General features: G+C 37.1%; 1 protein-coding gene across 1 annotated transcript in view; it reads left to right on the top strand.

Annotated features, from left to right (window-relative positions):
* Positions 1–762: 762 nt before the first annotated feature.
* The window catches only part of LOC110065019 (polycystin-1-like protein 2), a 38,041-nt gene continuing 21,604 nt past the window's right edge, over positions 763–17,199 (top strand). Inside the window, exons 1-4 of the mRNA XM_089291784.1 lie at positions 763–955; positions 5,204–5,333; positions 12,301–12,419; positions 15,380–15,682. Coding sequence (XP_089147910.1) covers positions 15,592–15,682 — 91 coding nt within the window. The 5' untranslated portion in view covers positions 763–955; positions 5,204–5,333; positions 12,301–12,419; positions 15,380–15,591. The remainder of the gene's footprint in view (positions 956–5,203; positions 5,334–12,300; positions 12,420–15,379; positions 15,683–17,199) is intronic.

The raw sequence follows: 17,199 nt of genomic DNA, 5'->3' as shown, positions 1-17,199 counted from the left end.
ATACCTCGTCACACAGTTGTATAGAATATCGACAGATCGACACGAAACTGGAATTAAATGCAAATTTCGCTTCTGCCTTTCGACAGTTTTATCGTCAAATCTTATCGCGGAGAAATTCAAGCTGTTCCACGTAAAAAAGTAAGGACTGCGTATGAGACAAAACCTTTTCGTACCGTGTCAAGAAAAAGTAAGCTTTTCCGTTTCAGACAGATACAAATAGGTCAAAACATAACCAAGTTAAACGGAACACGGCAACTCAGTTTTGTTTTACTTATTAAATATGCTCAGATCGACATTCTTGACACGTAAATGGTTTTATGTCAAAACCACGCGAACGTATCGTGAATGGAGAGTCAAAATTTCATCTGCTGTCCCTCGAGACGTGTCAAAAGGAGAATTTTACTTTTTTACTTTATTAACGTTCAGGGCCGGGTTGTTGAAAGCCCGACTAAGCTAACCCAGGATTAGCCAGAATTTTGATTTGAATTTTGTAACTTTTCGGTGAGGTTTTCTGTTCATGCTGTTTGTCCTTCAGCTTTGAGCTTGACTAAGCTCAAAGTACACAAAACGTAAGCAGTAAAAAACATTTTTAAGCAAGAAAAATTAATACTTCGGTTAACTTTTACTCCTGGGTTAGCGTTAACCGGGTTTCGAACAACCCGGCCCAGAACAAAAAAATAAAGATCGATTAAAATCTACCATTCCAATAACGTAACACTAGAACCTAGTGATATTCGATGTACCATGTTGTTTGTTCAGCTGAAAAGAAATAGAAGCACATGTTTATCGTATCAAATGTCCCGATACTGGATAGCGGGTCTGGATAAGGGTGACGATATCAGTTATTAACCTGAATTTTCGACGATATCAGTCCAAAAACGCGTCTTTTCTGAGCTACGTACCAGTCCCCATGTCGACACTCTGGGTAAAGTGAACAAAAAAAGCGGTAAAAGAGGTGAGGAGCTTGGTTTTCTTAAACTTCGCTTTAATGTCAAATCTATGCTGATTCTGTCTTTGTCCAAAGGATCCGAAAACGGACTACTAGGTCGTGGAGGGCCCGTAGTAGAAAGACTTACTTACATTTTTTGCTGCGAGTCTTCGTTTGTAGTCAGTTTCAAACGCCCCTAATCTTATCCATCCCTTGTTCCTATTTGGTTTTGTCGTTTCAAAATTGTTTTGTCTCAAATTTGTATACCGAGAATTGCCGATCGCATAGAAGTTTCGAGAAACATTTCGTCAGAAACAAGAAATGACGAGAAACATTACGTCAGAAACACAAAACGACTGTGTGTAGTCCTAAATCACCCCTAATCTTATCCAATTCTTGTTCCTATTTGGATTATCGCTTCCAACTTGTTTTGTCTCTATTTTGCATACCGAGAATTGCCGATCGCATAGAACTTTCGAGAAACATTAAGTCAGAAACAAGAAACGACGAGAAACTTTACGTCTAAAACAAGAAACCACTCTATGGAAAGATAATTCTCTTTAAATTCATCCTACAACGAAACATGACCGTAACAATCTACCTCGATGTATTGTTTGTTCAAAATTAGAGTTTTCTTTCGTGAATTGACTTAGTCTGTTTTAAGCTCCTTGGACAACTTGTTGACTTTTGTTTTTCCCCGTCGGGAAAGGATTGGATTGGTCAACTGTTAAGTAATTGAAACTAATCGTGCGTGTCAAAGACGTGACTCCCATTGTTAACTTTGACTTGAATACGTCGGAGAGACTTCAAATAATTCGACGTTATTCATGAATAGTGTACGAGCGCAAAACAAAATTTGCGCGGACGTGCACCAGTTCCAACTTGAATGTGGACGTTTTTGTTTGCTCCTTGGAAGTTTTCAGGGCTTCATAACCTATCGGCCTATCGATCAAACAAGCTGCCTTTATCGCAGCAACTCGCTCTTTGATATCCACAACTCACGAGTTAAAAAGGAGGGAGGTGGTAAAAGGAGTTAAATATTACCCTTGCTGTTGTTTTATCGTCAATTGCTAAATTCCAAATTTTGATTGGTTAGGGTTAGGTATTTTTCGTTAGCGTGACTATCCGTCCCCCGAGTCGAGCATTGGGTTCACTAAAATATTTCTGATTCTCGACAGCAAGAAGCTTTTCGTGACTCATTTACCGCGGTTTTAATTTCATTTTCAGCCCGCGATTAAGAGTATGGGCTTCCTATGTGTATTCCTTGCTATTTTTAACCTTTTAACGTTAATCAAACGATAATTGCTCTTGTAGCGCCGAATGAATACGGCAAAATTTTCAAGTGATGAAAGCAATCATAATTGAGATGCGAAAAAATAACACCAACGAAGGTGATGTTAGCAATTACAAAGCGTCTATTAAAAGCCGGTTGCTTGGAAAAGCTTTCAATCTGGCGAAAAAATACCAGATGTCGACAGAATACGTTGAACCCGATGCCAGTTTATTTTTCCACAGTTGATTCAGAACATCAAAAATGAAGGAAGTGCGAATCAATTTACAACTTCAGATTTAGTTTCAGAACAGTGTGATCGTGATTTACTTTCTCTACAGCCAGTCGATCATCGTATAATATTTTCAATCGAAGAAAACGTCAAGAGACGGTAATAGCTCACTAATAAGGTAGAAAAACAACGGAGGGGAACTGAATAACGAGCCAAATTAAAGGAAGAAGAAAGGCTGTAATGTGGGAGCATTGCGCAAGATTGCAAACGACAGATCTTAAGGCAGCGAGTTTAGGTTCATAACCAATGACGAAGCAATGCAACTGAGAAGATCACTTCCATTGTCAAAACATTTCGGCTGTGGTTGTCGCGGCCACTTCGTGATCTTTTAGCTTAACAAAACCAGAACAGAGATCTGTTCGCGGAGAAGTAAGCTATTTTTAATTTTAATCATCAGTTCCTGAAACCTTTTGAACGTTTGAGACAAAGAAGGTCCATTCATGTAGCTTCATAGTCAAAATGTCTAGAGGCGTCTTCCGGACAAATGGCTCGATTAACCTCCCGGAGAGAGCTCTGCCCTGAGTGAAGACACCACAGATGATAACATCCAGCTTTAAGTTTTTTCAGAAAGAAAAATTCAACAAACTTCCATGCCATGTAAATAATCCGAGACAACTGCTTGTAGGGTTATAATCTTATTGAATATTAATTATTGGCATGGCTTAGTAATTTTACTCCGCAATCTTTGTGTGCGTCAAGCTTCGGGTAACACTTCATATTTATCTTTTAAAATAAAGACAGAAATTCAGAAATAATTCTTCCCACTCCAAGTTTCCGCATTTGTATGAATTTGCATGCAAAATAACTCATTAAAACTTATCGACTCCAAGATGTTTTGTTACAAAAAGATCAGAATTCGAAAGGAAAACCTTAATGGACGGAGGTCAGCACTTTCATTTATTCCATTCTGAAGCAGCAACCATCAGCGCGCCACAAAAAAGCAGAAACTTTAAATCTGTCAGCGCTGAAAACGAGATCAGCTTTTGAGATAATTAAATGGAAATCGTTGAGAAATTCTGAAGCTCAAAGCAAACTTGTGGGAGGGGAAGTGTGCAACGTCGAAAGACTGTGAGAAACATAGAGTTGTCAATCCAAAAAAATATATTTTTCTTCTACAAGTACCGTGTACGGGAAAAAAAAACTACTGAAAGTAATTGATAGCTGTTCCACGCCTTTGCTATTTTGAAACTGAGGAATCCCACGTAATTCACCATGTGATTGAAAAAGGATTGTCAACTTAGGCTACTGAAACACAATTTTCCGTGATCTCGGTCAGTTGCTTCGAGTCTAACAATTAGTCTAGCCAAGCCAGCCAATTTTGAAAATCATTTTGTCAAAAACCCTGATTACCTGTTCCGTATCTAGGCTGGTGTCATAATTCTTACTATCTATACATCAACGGATCTCTTTCTTTGACGCCGTGTATTCGTAAAAATTAGATTTACAGGTATCAGTCAACAGGCAGGTGTGGGCAATACGTTTAGCTGTAATCCCTTTCATGAGATATGAACATGTTTCGGAAATGAAAAATGGAAATTTGAAAAAGAATATCCAGTACAAGAGATGGAAGTTTATTTCGGAAATTGCGACTCAAAAGTTCCGGCTGCGGATTGGATGATTTGACGTGTGTGCAGGCACGTGAAGTCCGACAAGTATTATTTTTAGCACGATATAAAACTCCAGGTACTGCCAGCAATATTTTATAACCTGAGTGTTTATTAGCCCATTTTGATGGAGCAAAAGTGAGAACATCCAAAGCCTGGGCACTGGAAGAAAAGGTTTGTGTTAATTAATGGAATAATTGTCATTGGTTAAGTCAATTCCATCGATACCTACTTAACAAAAGCGAAGTTTGCAAATACGATAAGTATTGTTGCACGTATTCCATTTGGGCATTCGTTTTATGGTAAAAGAGCCTCGAACGCATTTAATTTTCTATGCAATAAATACAATGAGTTACACTTCATTTCAAAAGCACGTCACATTTCATGCTGTGAATCAAACTTTAACAAGTTCCTAGCTGAAGATATTAAAATTCGCTTTGAATTTTAAAGAATGTTTATAACATCCCTAATTTGGGAAAATGTTCATAACTCCGAACGACAATGTTACCGATTCCTTCGTCATACTGAAGATTTCGTCTCATAATTCATGGTTACAGAACGCCAGATATGTATGCTTTCCAACTAATTATTTTCTTCTTCCTTTGCTTAATAACGTTTTTGTTCTTGGATTTGAAAACATTTCAGAGAAGTATTTATTTTTATTCTTAGCTTGACCAGATGCTGATTATTCTTTTAGCACGACGACTGTGGAGTGATGCGAACTGCACGAACGCAATATTTGACTGAAAATTTGAATACCGATCGAAATTTATATAATGTAAGCACACTTTTAGAGGAGAAAAATTTTTAGCAGAACGTTCAAGGTAGCACATTTTCTACGCCTTTGTAGCAAATCGTGAAAACGATGAATTGCTTCTTCTCTTTTTGCGATTACGCTGCTAGAAATGAAGTTCTATGAACTTTTATCTCAACAAGACGTTTGTAAAGCTATTCACGGAAATTGGCTGTATTTCGATCAGCGTGTGTTTGTCGGAAGATGTGTTGCGGTTTCTTGGTATAAATAGAGGCTTTATTTATTTGCTTGTAGTGTGTACTTATTACATTGTAGTTAAAATCAGTATGTCTCTATCTTGTGTTTGTCTCGACAGAATATATGAGTCAAAGCTTCTTTTCAAACGGTGAAAATCTCAATATTATGAAGTTACTCGTTGGTGGACAGCATGCTACAAGGGACGTTCGTGACTGAATTTCATTAGCGAGTGCTCTGCTTGAAGAACGGTGAGTGGTTTGCAATCTTTAAAATAAGCTTACCTCTAACACATGGAATTTAATTTCTTGGCTAATGGGAAAATATCAACCTTATCTTGTAAAAGTCAGTTTAATCGTCATTTTATTCACTGCATGAAACGAGTCTAATGTTAATGATGTAAATTTGAGACCCACGATGAGCATTTTCCGAAGCGGCAAAAGTGATATTTAAGCAATTCATTTATTTGCGGCTTGCAGCTTTTACAATCTACGCAACAGTCTGTAGTCGTCAAAGACGATTTGCCCGAACTACTTCTGGCACTTTCGCTCGGCAACAATCATTTGAAAGCGCAACATCTTTGGTAAATTATCGTATTTCCGGAGTAATCTCCGACACTGCATTTAAAAATATTGAAAACATACTTGGCTTAACATCGAGAAACCATAAACAATTGAAATGGTTTGCATTTCTTTTTATTTTTGTGACCTAAGCTAGTGAGGGACCTTCTCATAAAAAACGGATTAGCGCTAATCCTTTGGGTGTTTTTTGGATGGGTTCTCATCGGATACTCACGAAAAAAATGTGTACAAAAAATTGTTAAGTGTTCATGGTCGTCACTGTAAATGCTGTTGTACTTTATGTTAATGGTCTAAGGAAACTGAACATTGTTCATCTTAACCACTTGACATAAAAATGGACACGAAGTGTCCATTTCCAATGTATAAACTAATCTGATTCATTTTTTTTTCAAAAGAGATCTTGTTAAGTATCTCAGTGGAAGTCCTATGGTTAAAATCAAAATTATCCTTTTGTTTAAACAAATTTCAAGGAAACTGGGCATTGTTCATCTTCACCACTTAACATAAAATCAACATGAAGTGTCCATTTCCGTTGCATGAGCTCATTTCATTTATTGAGTTTTTTTGAAAAAGAAGTTGTTAACTATCTCAGCTGAGGTCCTTTTGTAAAATCAAATCAAAACTATCCTTTTGTTTGTACGAATGTCTTGTAACTCGAATTGCGAAGATTTAATTTGTTAATCGGGGTTTTTGTTTTAATAAACTGTTCATGAAATAGGGCTGTGCGTTTATGGTTTTTTCTTCACGTGCTATTTCAGACTCCAGATTCTGATTTTATAAAATCAGGTTTTTTATTTCTTTTTTAATTTTTTTTTTTTTTTTTACAAATGACACGATTCAAGCAGTTAAGACGTCTGACTCTGTCCTTCTTTCAATTATTTTTTTTCTAAAGAAGTACAGTTCGTGACCGTAACAAAAGAGTCCCGAACGTTTGGATAAGGTCAACAAACTACTGTCCCTCACATTTGATTTCTCGAAACGTAGCAATCTAAAATCTTTTTGAAGATTCAGTATGAGCATAAATCCGGGACTAACATACATTACGGGGTCTGCAGAGGGATTGAAGGTTCGCCGGTAGCCGAAGCTTTCCACCATTTCCCCGTGTAGCATGAAGCGACAAGCAGCCCAAAACTAGGAAATACTGTCGAACCTTCACTAACGGCCACCTCTTCAGTTGTTGACTGGATCGAACAAACATACAGGCTTGTAATGTTTCACAACTTTTGAAAATATCACTCAGTGAAGCAGCTAATGACATTTCAAGCAAATTTTAAATATTTCACGCGATGTTGTTATTTTATATAGCAATGAAACTACAAATCATTATGATATAACAGTTTCTAGTTCTATGCTTTACTTAATATATCAAACACTAAAGACCGTGTTTGACCACATTTCCTAACGCCGACAGCAGAGTTAAAAATACGACGACTGGAGGTCCAGACTGGAGTATAATTGACGAACTTAGAGGCGTTTGCGTGTCTCTCCAGCCAGGAGTAGACACCTAAAACAGGAAATCATTAGGTAGCCTAAAAATGTATATATACAGCCGAACCTCTCGACAATGGCCACAATGGGGACAGAGGGAAGCGGCCGTTGTGGTGAGGTGGCCGTTACGGGGAGGTAGGGGTGTAATATAACACCGGTTCTTTTCGTTAGGTTCAACATTTTTAATATTTAAAAATTGATTATGGTAGCTTACAAATAAGTAACACAATCAAAATATATCTGTCCAATAAAACAGGAACCAAACAGAAACAGGAGTGGTATGGATCAAGTTTGGTGACCTTTTACAATACATAGTGCATACACGTACACCGTTCGTCATTTGCATACATCGTTCGTCAGTCTTTAATCAACTGGCTATTTCGGCACTGAATGTATGGACCATCCGCCAGGAAAAAAGGGGCCGTTTTAGGGAGGTGGCCGTTAGTGGTGGTTCGACTGTATTTCCTAGTTTTGGACTATTATTCCATCTAGAAGGAGATGAAGCAACAGCCCTTGTTGCTTGTCATGCTACATGAGGAAATGGCGGTAAGCTTCGGGTACTAGCCGGTGAACCATCGGCTTCTGCTATCCCTCTGCAAACCCCATAATATATATTAGTCCCGGATTTATGTTAATACGGAATCTTCGGAAAGATTTTAGATTGCTACGTTTCGAGAAATCAAATGTGAGGGACAGCAGTTTGTTAACCTTACCCAAACGTTCGAGACTCTTGTGATATACACTTGTGACATGGACATTGACTGTAGTAAAGGGCGCATCGAGGGTCGGATCATAACTTGCGGGACAACACAATCCCTTCTCAAGCTCACTTCTTTAGAGAACAAACTAATAACAGAAGACAGTCAAAAGTTTTAACCGCTTGAATAATGTCATTTGTAAAAAATCTTTAAACTTACAAAAATTTGTACTAATGAGCATTATTCAAATATTTGAAAGCTCTACATGTATCATGAAAGGTGAAACTTTCAGAAACCATTAATTTCAACTGCTGCACGGAAACTGGAGCTTATTTTGATTTTTTACGGTTTCTGTGAGGCAGAAGATCTGCTTTAGCTTATAGCAACGAGACAAGAAACGGTTCGCAGAAAAAGTCAAAAAATAAGATTTTACATTATTCAATAAGACTCTTACTTTTACTGTCCTTAGCCCCTTCCTTGTTTCTGTCGTTTCTTCTTGTGGTTATTCAGTGCAATTATTTTAATTTGTTACTTTTTCCATTACTACCTCTTCTCATATTTTCGTTTTAATTCATTCTCATGTTTTTGTTTTCGTAGCAATCAGTGTAAAACATCAGTTAAATGCATTTTACCCTGATAGCAAATGAATTGGGAACTGGCTAGATAAGTACACATCAATCAAAACCTTTTTTTGTTCTGTGAGAGAAAATTTAATTTTTTAAATTACATTCGATACCTGAATGTAATATTAATCTCCGAAGTAAATTACCTAATACGACTAAACCTTTATCAAATAAAACTTGAATTTTAAATCAACTTAAGGGTGTTAGAATTGACCTTTTTGTTTAGCACTGAAACACTGCCATGCCTTGTTTTACAATTTAACACAAACCGCCAAAGTATCATTTATTATTAAGAAGGGACAACCATTTTGCAAATTAACGACAACCCGCGGCCGTCCCACGAGAATCTTGAGGTGTTTTTTATCTTTGGACTTGTCATGTTTGGAAGACAAGCCTCCTTGAACCAAGCTGGAAACTTATTTTTCATTATTTGTCCATTAATACCCACCAAACGTAACACGAGAACGAAACTCAATTAGAAAAAGCAAAACAAAAAACAATGTAATGGAAAACGTATAAGTATGGTTAAAACAAATTTTTTTCCGTTACACTATAAACATTTCTCTTGCAAGCCATGCGTATTAAGTTATTTCATAACATTTTTATCGTATAGTACTTGTCACAAATAAATCCGTACTACCGTTCTTTAATAAAATATTGGATCTGTGGTAATTTTTACTATACAAGTATTAAATCCTACAATGGGCATTTTCACTAAAACCCAAAACACGAAACGATGTTTTTAATTCCAAGTTACACTAACAAAATTAATTCGTTTCAAGTGTTTGTAACGTTTCGCTCAGCTAGCGTCATGTGGAAATGAGGAACAGAATTGCGCTTGAAAGTCGCATTTATTGTAAGTTATTTTCAAATTTAGTCTTAATAGGTTTGCCCTATTTATTTTTGAGACATCTGTACGTAGAGGTCAACCGTGGGAAAGAGGAAGGGTGATTGCTCAAAGCCCATGCATGTTTTTCTTTCTTCTTAAATTCGTGTTAGACCCATGTATACCACTGGGCGGAGAAAGAAAATTTGATTGGCAAAGTGTTCGGCTCAAGAACACTACAAAATAGAAAAACAAAATGGACACATCTTGGCACTTTCTTGAGAGTTGCGTAAGAATAAGAGGGGACCACTTCATACAATTAATTTTCAGTTGTCGACAAGCGACATTTTTTTGGGACTTTCCTGAAATCCATTTCCATGTGATATATATCTCCTTTTACTCATTGTAATCCACTGTTCGAGCTTCAAATAAGTTGTGGGTCATGGCAGTGTATTGGCGGTCTGTTTCGCAATTCTACAAATTGTCTGCCCAGGAGTCGTGGAAAATTTACGCGTATTTTTCGCGTTTCTCTTCGGGAAGTTACACATGTGTTTTTCATAAACTGCACCCGGGAGCAACTTCAGACCAGTAGCAAAATCAAATCCAGATATTTTGTTTTAAGTTTTGACAGGGTAGTTTTTCAATAGTTGATAATTTTGCAATAAGTCTTTGCTTTTCTTTTTTTTTTGGTAAAACATTTAGTTTTAATTAAGTTACGCATCGAAAATTATAAACAATCTAAAACCTAACTAACTTTATTATTACGTGGTTCCTACGGCTTTGATGTCAAAATAACAGAGGATAAATATTTTTTTACTTTATTTATTTTATTTACATCTTTTTTTATCTTTTAGTTATTTCTTTGTTATTTATTTATTTACATGTTTTTTTTGTTATTATTTGTTCCTCTTTTAATTCATCTACAGTCCTTTAAAACGTCGAGAAATCCCGTTTTTGTCACATGAAGTCATCGTCGGGGTTTTTAGAGTAATTCAGTTGTAAATATACTTTAAGGTACTTTAATTTTCATTTGACGGGAATTTTGTACAAAAAAATAGATTTTACATGACGGGCCAGTTGATGCTTCAAATTCAGCGGTCACACAAGCAGGTTATGAGAAGAAACGAACTGATCACCAAGAGGACATTGTCTTAGTAGCGGTCTTCAACTGAGTATCGTAAACCAAAACCAAAGTAACACTCTGGCCAATCACAAAGGACGCAGCCATTCCATGGAAACAGTCAAAACTCCGACCAAATTCATGCGGCTAACGCGAAGCGCGGGAAAACGCGTGCTAGCGTGTCACGATTGGTTTTGGTTTTGCTTATAACTGAATGAGAAAGTGGCGCGTGTTTTTAATTAACCGATCGCGTAACGTAGAAATGTAAAACCAAAGCAAATGCGAATTTCTTTCGATTCTCGAGTGAAAAATTGCATGATCTATAGAGAAACAATTAGAAATATCCCCGCCATTGTATAATGTGTGAAACACACCTGTAAAGGGATTTGAATTTTAATAACGAGGGCTTAATGGTTAAGCTGGAATGCAGAAGTAGTTGAAGTAGTTTGTCGCAGTTATCGCACGCGCAAACCAAAAAAACATAAAGAAAAGGGAAAAACGAACAACCAACCAAACAAACAAACAAACAAATAAGCAATGAAGTTAAGAAACCTGCCTTCAAGGAAATGAAAAGAAACGTATTTTCACCTGTTTTGCGCAATAAGACCTGGCAATTTCACGAAGACAAAATACAGATGAATAGCACCAACAGATCTCAATGTAAGTGTTTATAGGGGAAAAGGGAAATAGACCTTTGGCAGGTGAAAGGTCCAGAATAAAGGCTTAATGATGAAATCGTCACTGTTTATCCTTTGAAATTTGTCGATAGTTAAGAAAAATGGGCCAATTATGTTTTCTTTGGTGGTTTAGACTACTAAGCAATGTACACATATGGCTGATTATTTTTTCTTTTTCATGGCCGGTTAATTCGATACCCATTAGCTAGCAAAGCGAAACGGAAACTTATTTAATTGAATTGAATTTGGCGATTGTTTATTGTCTAAAAAAAACCTTTTTAATGTTTTTCATGTAATTTGTCTTCTTCCGACATCCGCAGGAGTAATTCTAAGAGTGTTAATAGCTTGCTGAATTTTACATTCGGAAGTTAAACATTTCCAGTTAAAAATTTGGATTATTCGACACAGAGAGTTTCCTTTTCTTGCTCTTTTGTTACTTAAGGCCCGGTTCATACGTCGCATTTCTGCCGTGTCGAATTCAATTCAACGATTTAAATTCGACAGAAATTCGTCAGAAATTCGACGTCTGAATCGGCTGCCGCATTTCTGCCGCACGTTCGACTGGTCTTGTCGCATTATCCGACAGAAATGCGACACCGATTCAGACGTCGAATTTCTGCCGTGTCGAATCTAATGCATACATTATGTTAATGTATTGAGCATGCGTAAATGTGTTCCCGCCAAAGAAAAAGAAGAAACTTGGCCATTCTCGACCCAGTGCAACCTGAACATATTGCAGCACATATTACTCCGTTGTCAGCCTTCTCCCTCTCGTTCCATTGGCGCACAATTTGTAGCAAAATTAAAGTCCTTCGTCGCTCAGTATTTTCGTCCGCCATATTGAATACTCTACGTTTAAAACATTTTCCGCTGGCCGACATACCCGACAGTATAAATTCTGAATTAAGTGCGACACAAGTGCGACGTATGAATCCACAGTCGCATTTCTGCCGCACTTAATTGTATTGAATTCGACATGGCAGAAATGCGACGTATAAACTGGGCCTGGGCCTGAAGTTTCTGTTTTCTCAACAGACACTAATCCTTGGTAATGCTTTGTTTAAATAGGTGGTTGTGTTAATTGTTCTGTGCGGGTTTCTGGCGCCTATCACAAGCAATGATTTAATTTCCTGTCTTTACAGTAACTATCGAATGGTCCGAAAATTTAAAAATCTCTCTTTATCATCTTTGATGTGTTTTTGCAGAATTTGGAAATCCTTCCTTCATGGTGGAAAAATTCAGTTCGTTTTGAGAATAGATCTTCGCTGTGATCGGCTATAGAACGCTGCCAGCTCTCCTAATGAGCGGAATAATATAGCAAACGGTAAGCGATTTTAAATCGTTTAGATACATTTAAGTCAAGGTACATGTATCTATAGATATCTACAAGATAACGGAGATATGAACCTCCTCGAGGCATAAAGAAGGATAGACTTAAGTTTTACGCGATAATCAGGGACATATGAAGTTTATTCCATCGTATATATACATAAAATATCTTTCGTCTTGTTGGCAATGCAATAAGGCAATACTGATCAATTTTTAGTTGAATACGTTTTCCATCTGAGTAGAGAATTTACTCAAACGAAATCAATAATTATTGTTACGTCCTTTCGGTCTTAAAATGTTAACCAAATGAAATTTTCTTCGGTAAATGGGAAGAGGTAATCAACGACAAAAGTTTGCGTAGCGTGTTGTGCAACTGAACGAATTTAGCAACACGGAAACAGAGAGTTGCAATTCTCACTGCAGTTTCTGCGAACAGCCGAAATCGCACTGGCAAATGGATGCGAGTCAGTTTTTGCCCCGTTAGTTTATGAGGGTGATCGGACACGTTTTTCTCAACAATATCAACACGTTACTTAGAGACAGGTGGCGAGGAACGCAATAAGTGACCAATTATCTAATTCCCTGAAATAATTATATTTAAATTACATTTTGCTGCTTCTTGAATCGAGCAACAAAATTTCAAATTTTGTTCAAGCAACGAACATTTTGCCATAAATTGAATAAATATCGGAGCAGATTCATTCAAGTTGAATTAATTTAACATGACCTGATTATATATATCTAGCTGAACCTTTCTGATATATAGATTTCTTGTTATCATTTATGGTGCGTTAGCATTTTTCTGATGAAATAGAATTCGACAATTGTCAGGAAGAGAAAATAACTTTCTACTAGTTTCTGAACTGTTTGCTAACGGAAGATTAAATTAAGAAAATAATGTTTTCAAAACAAATTAGTTTTCAAGTAGTTAACGTATACAGAGAACACGCCAGAAACGTATGCTCGGTGGTTTCATCATTGAATTCAAGACTAAAATAACCCTGAAGGCTGGTTCGGTGATCACTATTTAGCATCTGTTCCTTTGAACCAGGTGTGGGGTAAGCATGTTTTACTTCTTACATAAATTTTAAGCACGCAGTCAAATGCCAAGTAATTATGACCCATTTCCAGGTGAAAATCAAACTTGGTTGAGTAAACAGCTGGAATAACTCCACTGAGCGGACGAATTCGACACGTATATCTGGTATGTATAGAACATATGGATCTAATTCGGTTTCAGAGAAAGATATATGTGGGATAACTCTCTCTAGAACATAGGACTCTCTGCAATCAGGGGGAGATCGTCGCTGTATCCAGGGCCTCTACAACTCCACTGAGATGCGAGGTGCGAGATGTTGACATAATGATCACGCCATCAAAGTTGAAATTGCATTATTCTGATAGTGGAAATAAACGTGCAATTTCCAGTTCGTTTTTGTAGCAGAGTTTTTTCAAAGAAGTAGGAAGTATTTTCTCCGTGGTTCTTTTGAGGTCTAGAAACATAAGTGAGAGTTTGGGAGAATTTGAAAAGCCTGTAGAAGAACAGAGATGTCACAGGCCAGTGTTTCAACAGCACTTCTTTCTCCCTCAAACTTATGCTCGCGTTTCAGCAATACGATGGAAACACCTAAAATGCTCTCACCTAAAGTGTTTTCTTGAATAAGTGACAGGAAATCGCACGGATGGTTGTTAATGATAAGGATAGGCCAACCGTGTTCAATTTCTTGGAATAAATCAAGAGTCTGACCACGAGAGCGATTTTAAAATCAAAATTCGCTACATTTGTCTTCTATTTCGACAACTTCAGCAGAAAAAAAGTAAAATACCTTGATTTTTTGGGAAACCAACAGGGTCGATTAAATTTATAGAATTCATATTGCCTTGCGAATGACAGGAATTGAGTGGGATGGCTGTGGGGGAGGACATAAATAAGGATATATTTTTATTGCGCTATGTTTTATAATTATTCTGTTGATAAGAATAAAGAAAGGCACAGAATTTTGAGCTGGGGCATTGAAGCTGCTAGTTGGATCAGCCTGGTCTAATTGATTTGTTCTTAGTGTACAGTGTAGGGAGACTAGTTTTAGTGCAGTGCACGCTCTTAGACCGAGAAGAGCTGGCCCTGAAGTGTCTGTGACCTAGAAAATGCAGTTGATCTTCTTCTCTTTGTACTTACAAGGGATGTTTATAGTGCCAAGCTGCTTGATTGCAGAGCCACCTTATGCTGAAAGGACGGCTTAATTCTTTTCCAGTGCTTCTGCGGTTAACTTGACATAACTGAGCAAACGCTTTTTTTTAGAAGCTTAAAAGCTCCATTTCCTCTCTTTGGCAACTATCGGCCACAATGCCACATGTCTTTGATAGGTTCTCTGTTTATGAGGTTTTGTTTCCTAGATATTTTTTATCAAGACTAGTCAGGCTACCAAGAATAAATTGCAAAATGACTGAATTAAGTATCTTAAGCACAAAGTCTTTCAATAACAAGGCCTCTCAATTTTCACTGAGTAATAAAATACAAATAATACAACAAAGGAAACTTTTCTTAGCAGGCATGCAGGGTTTTTGAATCAAGATCTGTTTGAGCAAAATACATGAACCTAATTGCTATTTGAGAGCCTTAATAAATTCTTACAATAATCCGTGGTTGTCTTGGAGACTTGAATGCTTAGTCATAGGCCTGGTCATAGGCCTAAATCTGTCGTTAGTCTTATATATATAAAAAAAATGTGACATACTATAGCTTGCGTCGTGATACTCCCAAGACTTGCGCATTAATCTGGATGCTAGAAATTTTTTTTTTTATTTCACGATCCGTTATTTACTGCTTGTTATGTCTACTTTATTGGCTCTACTCTTTTATGCAGAACAAAAGCACCGCTTCGTAGTACAAAAAATTATGACCTCAAGAAAGTTTAACCGGTACTGAATATTTGCAATGTTAATTTTCTTTTTCAGGAAGATAATCGAACAAAATCGCTCGGACAGCCATCTGTTCTAAAGCGGTGAAAAGGCTCTTGCAAGCTAAGTCACGTTAGCGATCTCACTATTTGAAGCCCTAACGTACGAATATCAACGGTAATCGACACCAGCTGATTTGACACCAAGTTTTATCAGCCTTAGGACACTGGACGAATGGTTGTATCACGAGACGATCCAAAGATAAGATCATGGTCAGGAGAATGAGGCTCCATGTGGCGCTAAGGCAAATTCTCGCCCTATTCCTCATTGTTGTACGTTCAGGAAATTCAAAATGTCCAGGTAAGGAAGCGGTTTATCTTGTTACGTCCGCGCCCATTGCGGTGCGTAGTCATATGCAACGTCACTGCTGCAAATGCCATCCCGCAGCCGTTTTATTCGCTTGTTTTGTTAATTGTGAATCCACTTTGAAGGTAGTGAAAATGAAGATAGTTTCTTAAGCTTCCTTTAGGAGTTGCTGTATGATCTTCACTGAGTTAAGGGCAACTGAACCTCGAAAACCATGCTAGACATTTGTTTATCCTGTGATAAGGGTAAACACAGTAATGTGTTGATATTTTGTCCTCTACAAAGCTGTTCAAATATACTTTAGGGGCTCGCTTGTAGGAAACTCAACAAAATTGATTTAACAATCGCAATTTACAAACTGAAAAGGGCCAAAAATTATAATATTTTCTGATCTTATGTTTTGAATATTTCACAAACTGAACGACATAATATTTTCCTGGAGCAATTGAATTTATGTCACACTGACTGCAGGCATGAAAAATTATAACAATTAAGTTCAAAAGAAATTTAAAAAGTCTCTTGATGACTACAAAAAATTGACAGAACGATGTTAAGAGTTCGGGAATAATAAATGTTATGAAATTTCTGGGTTATGGCAAGTGCGGACTGATTAAATTGAATTGCTGGTTTTCAGTGTCACGCAATTCAAAATAGATCAAAATAAAAAACAAAACCGGTCAATAGGTAAAGTCCAGAATCTGGGAAATGAAAGAAGGTAAGTATGCGAAGACGCTCGCCAAAATTCTGGTCACAGCAATTTTTCTTATGCGAGATATGCGGGGAAATTTTTTACCGAAATTTACAGAGATTTGTATGGAGACGTCATGCTGGTGCCCATCCGTATGGGCACCAACATGGCGGCCGGAAACCAACAGAAACATCTGTCACTGAGTTTTGCTACAAAAGCGTGAATTTATCCCTCGAGAAACTCTAAAACACTAAAATAATACTTTTTCTAAGAAATGAACTGTTCAGATAACCAAGTTCCCCGAAATAAGTCACTTTTTAACCATCATGACAGCCCTCTTGGCTGTCAAGTAAATGCCGCGTCACGCAAAAGCTTAGAAATTCAAGCGTGGTGTATTACAAAACCAAGAACCCATTCGGAGCGAAAATTTGTATGAATATTAGTTTTCAGCTACTCTTATACATCATTAAAGTAAAATCTCAGGAAGATCAATAGGTTTGTAGTTTGAATTTTAGTGACGTCATGTGAAAACCAGCTATACAAATTACTGCCGAAAACAGATAGAAGTTGTCATTATGTTGATTAGACTTTCGGCAATGCTCAACACTATTCACGCACAAAATTTTAATCTGTTGATTCGTTAGAGAGTGGTGTTGTGTATACTGAGGTAATAGACTAAAAGAAGATGCTTGCGAAATTTGCAGTTATATTAAATATGCAAAACGTTTAGAGGGACATTTAGAGGGAGCTTAAATAATTATTGATAACTGAATTGTGTTTCTAAAAACAGCGCCCATGATGGAAAAATTATAAAAACGCGATC

This window comes from Orbicella faveolata, unplaced genomic scaffold (assembly GCF_042242905.1).
Source record: "Orbicella faveolata isolate gen_17 unplaced genomic scaffold, um_ofav_v1 contig_24, whole genome shotgun sequence".
NCBI lineage: Eukaryota > Metazoa > Cnidaria > Anthozoa > Scleractinia > Merulinidae > Orbicella > Orbicella faveolata.
The sequence above is the reverse complement of the archived record's forward strand: the minus strand, read 5'-3'. Positions and strand labels throughout refer to the sequence as shown.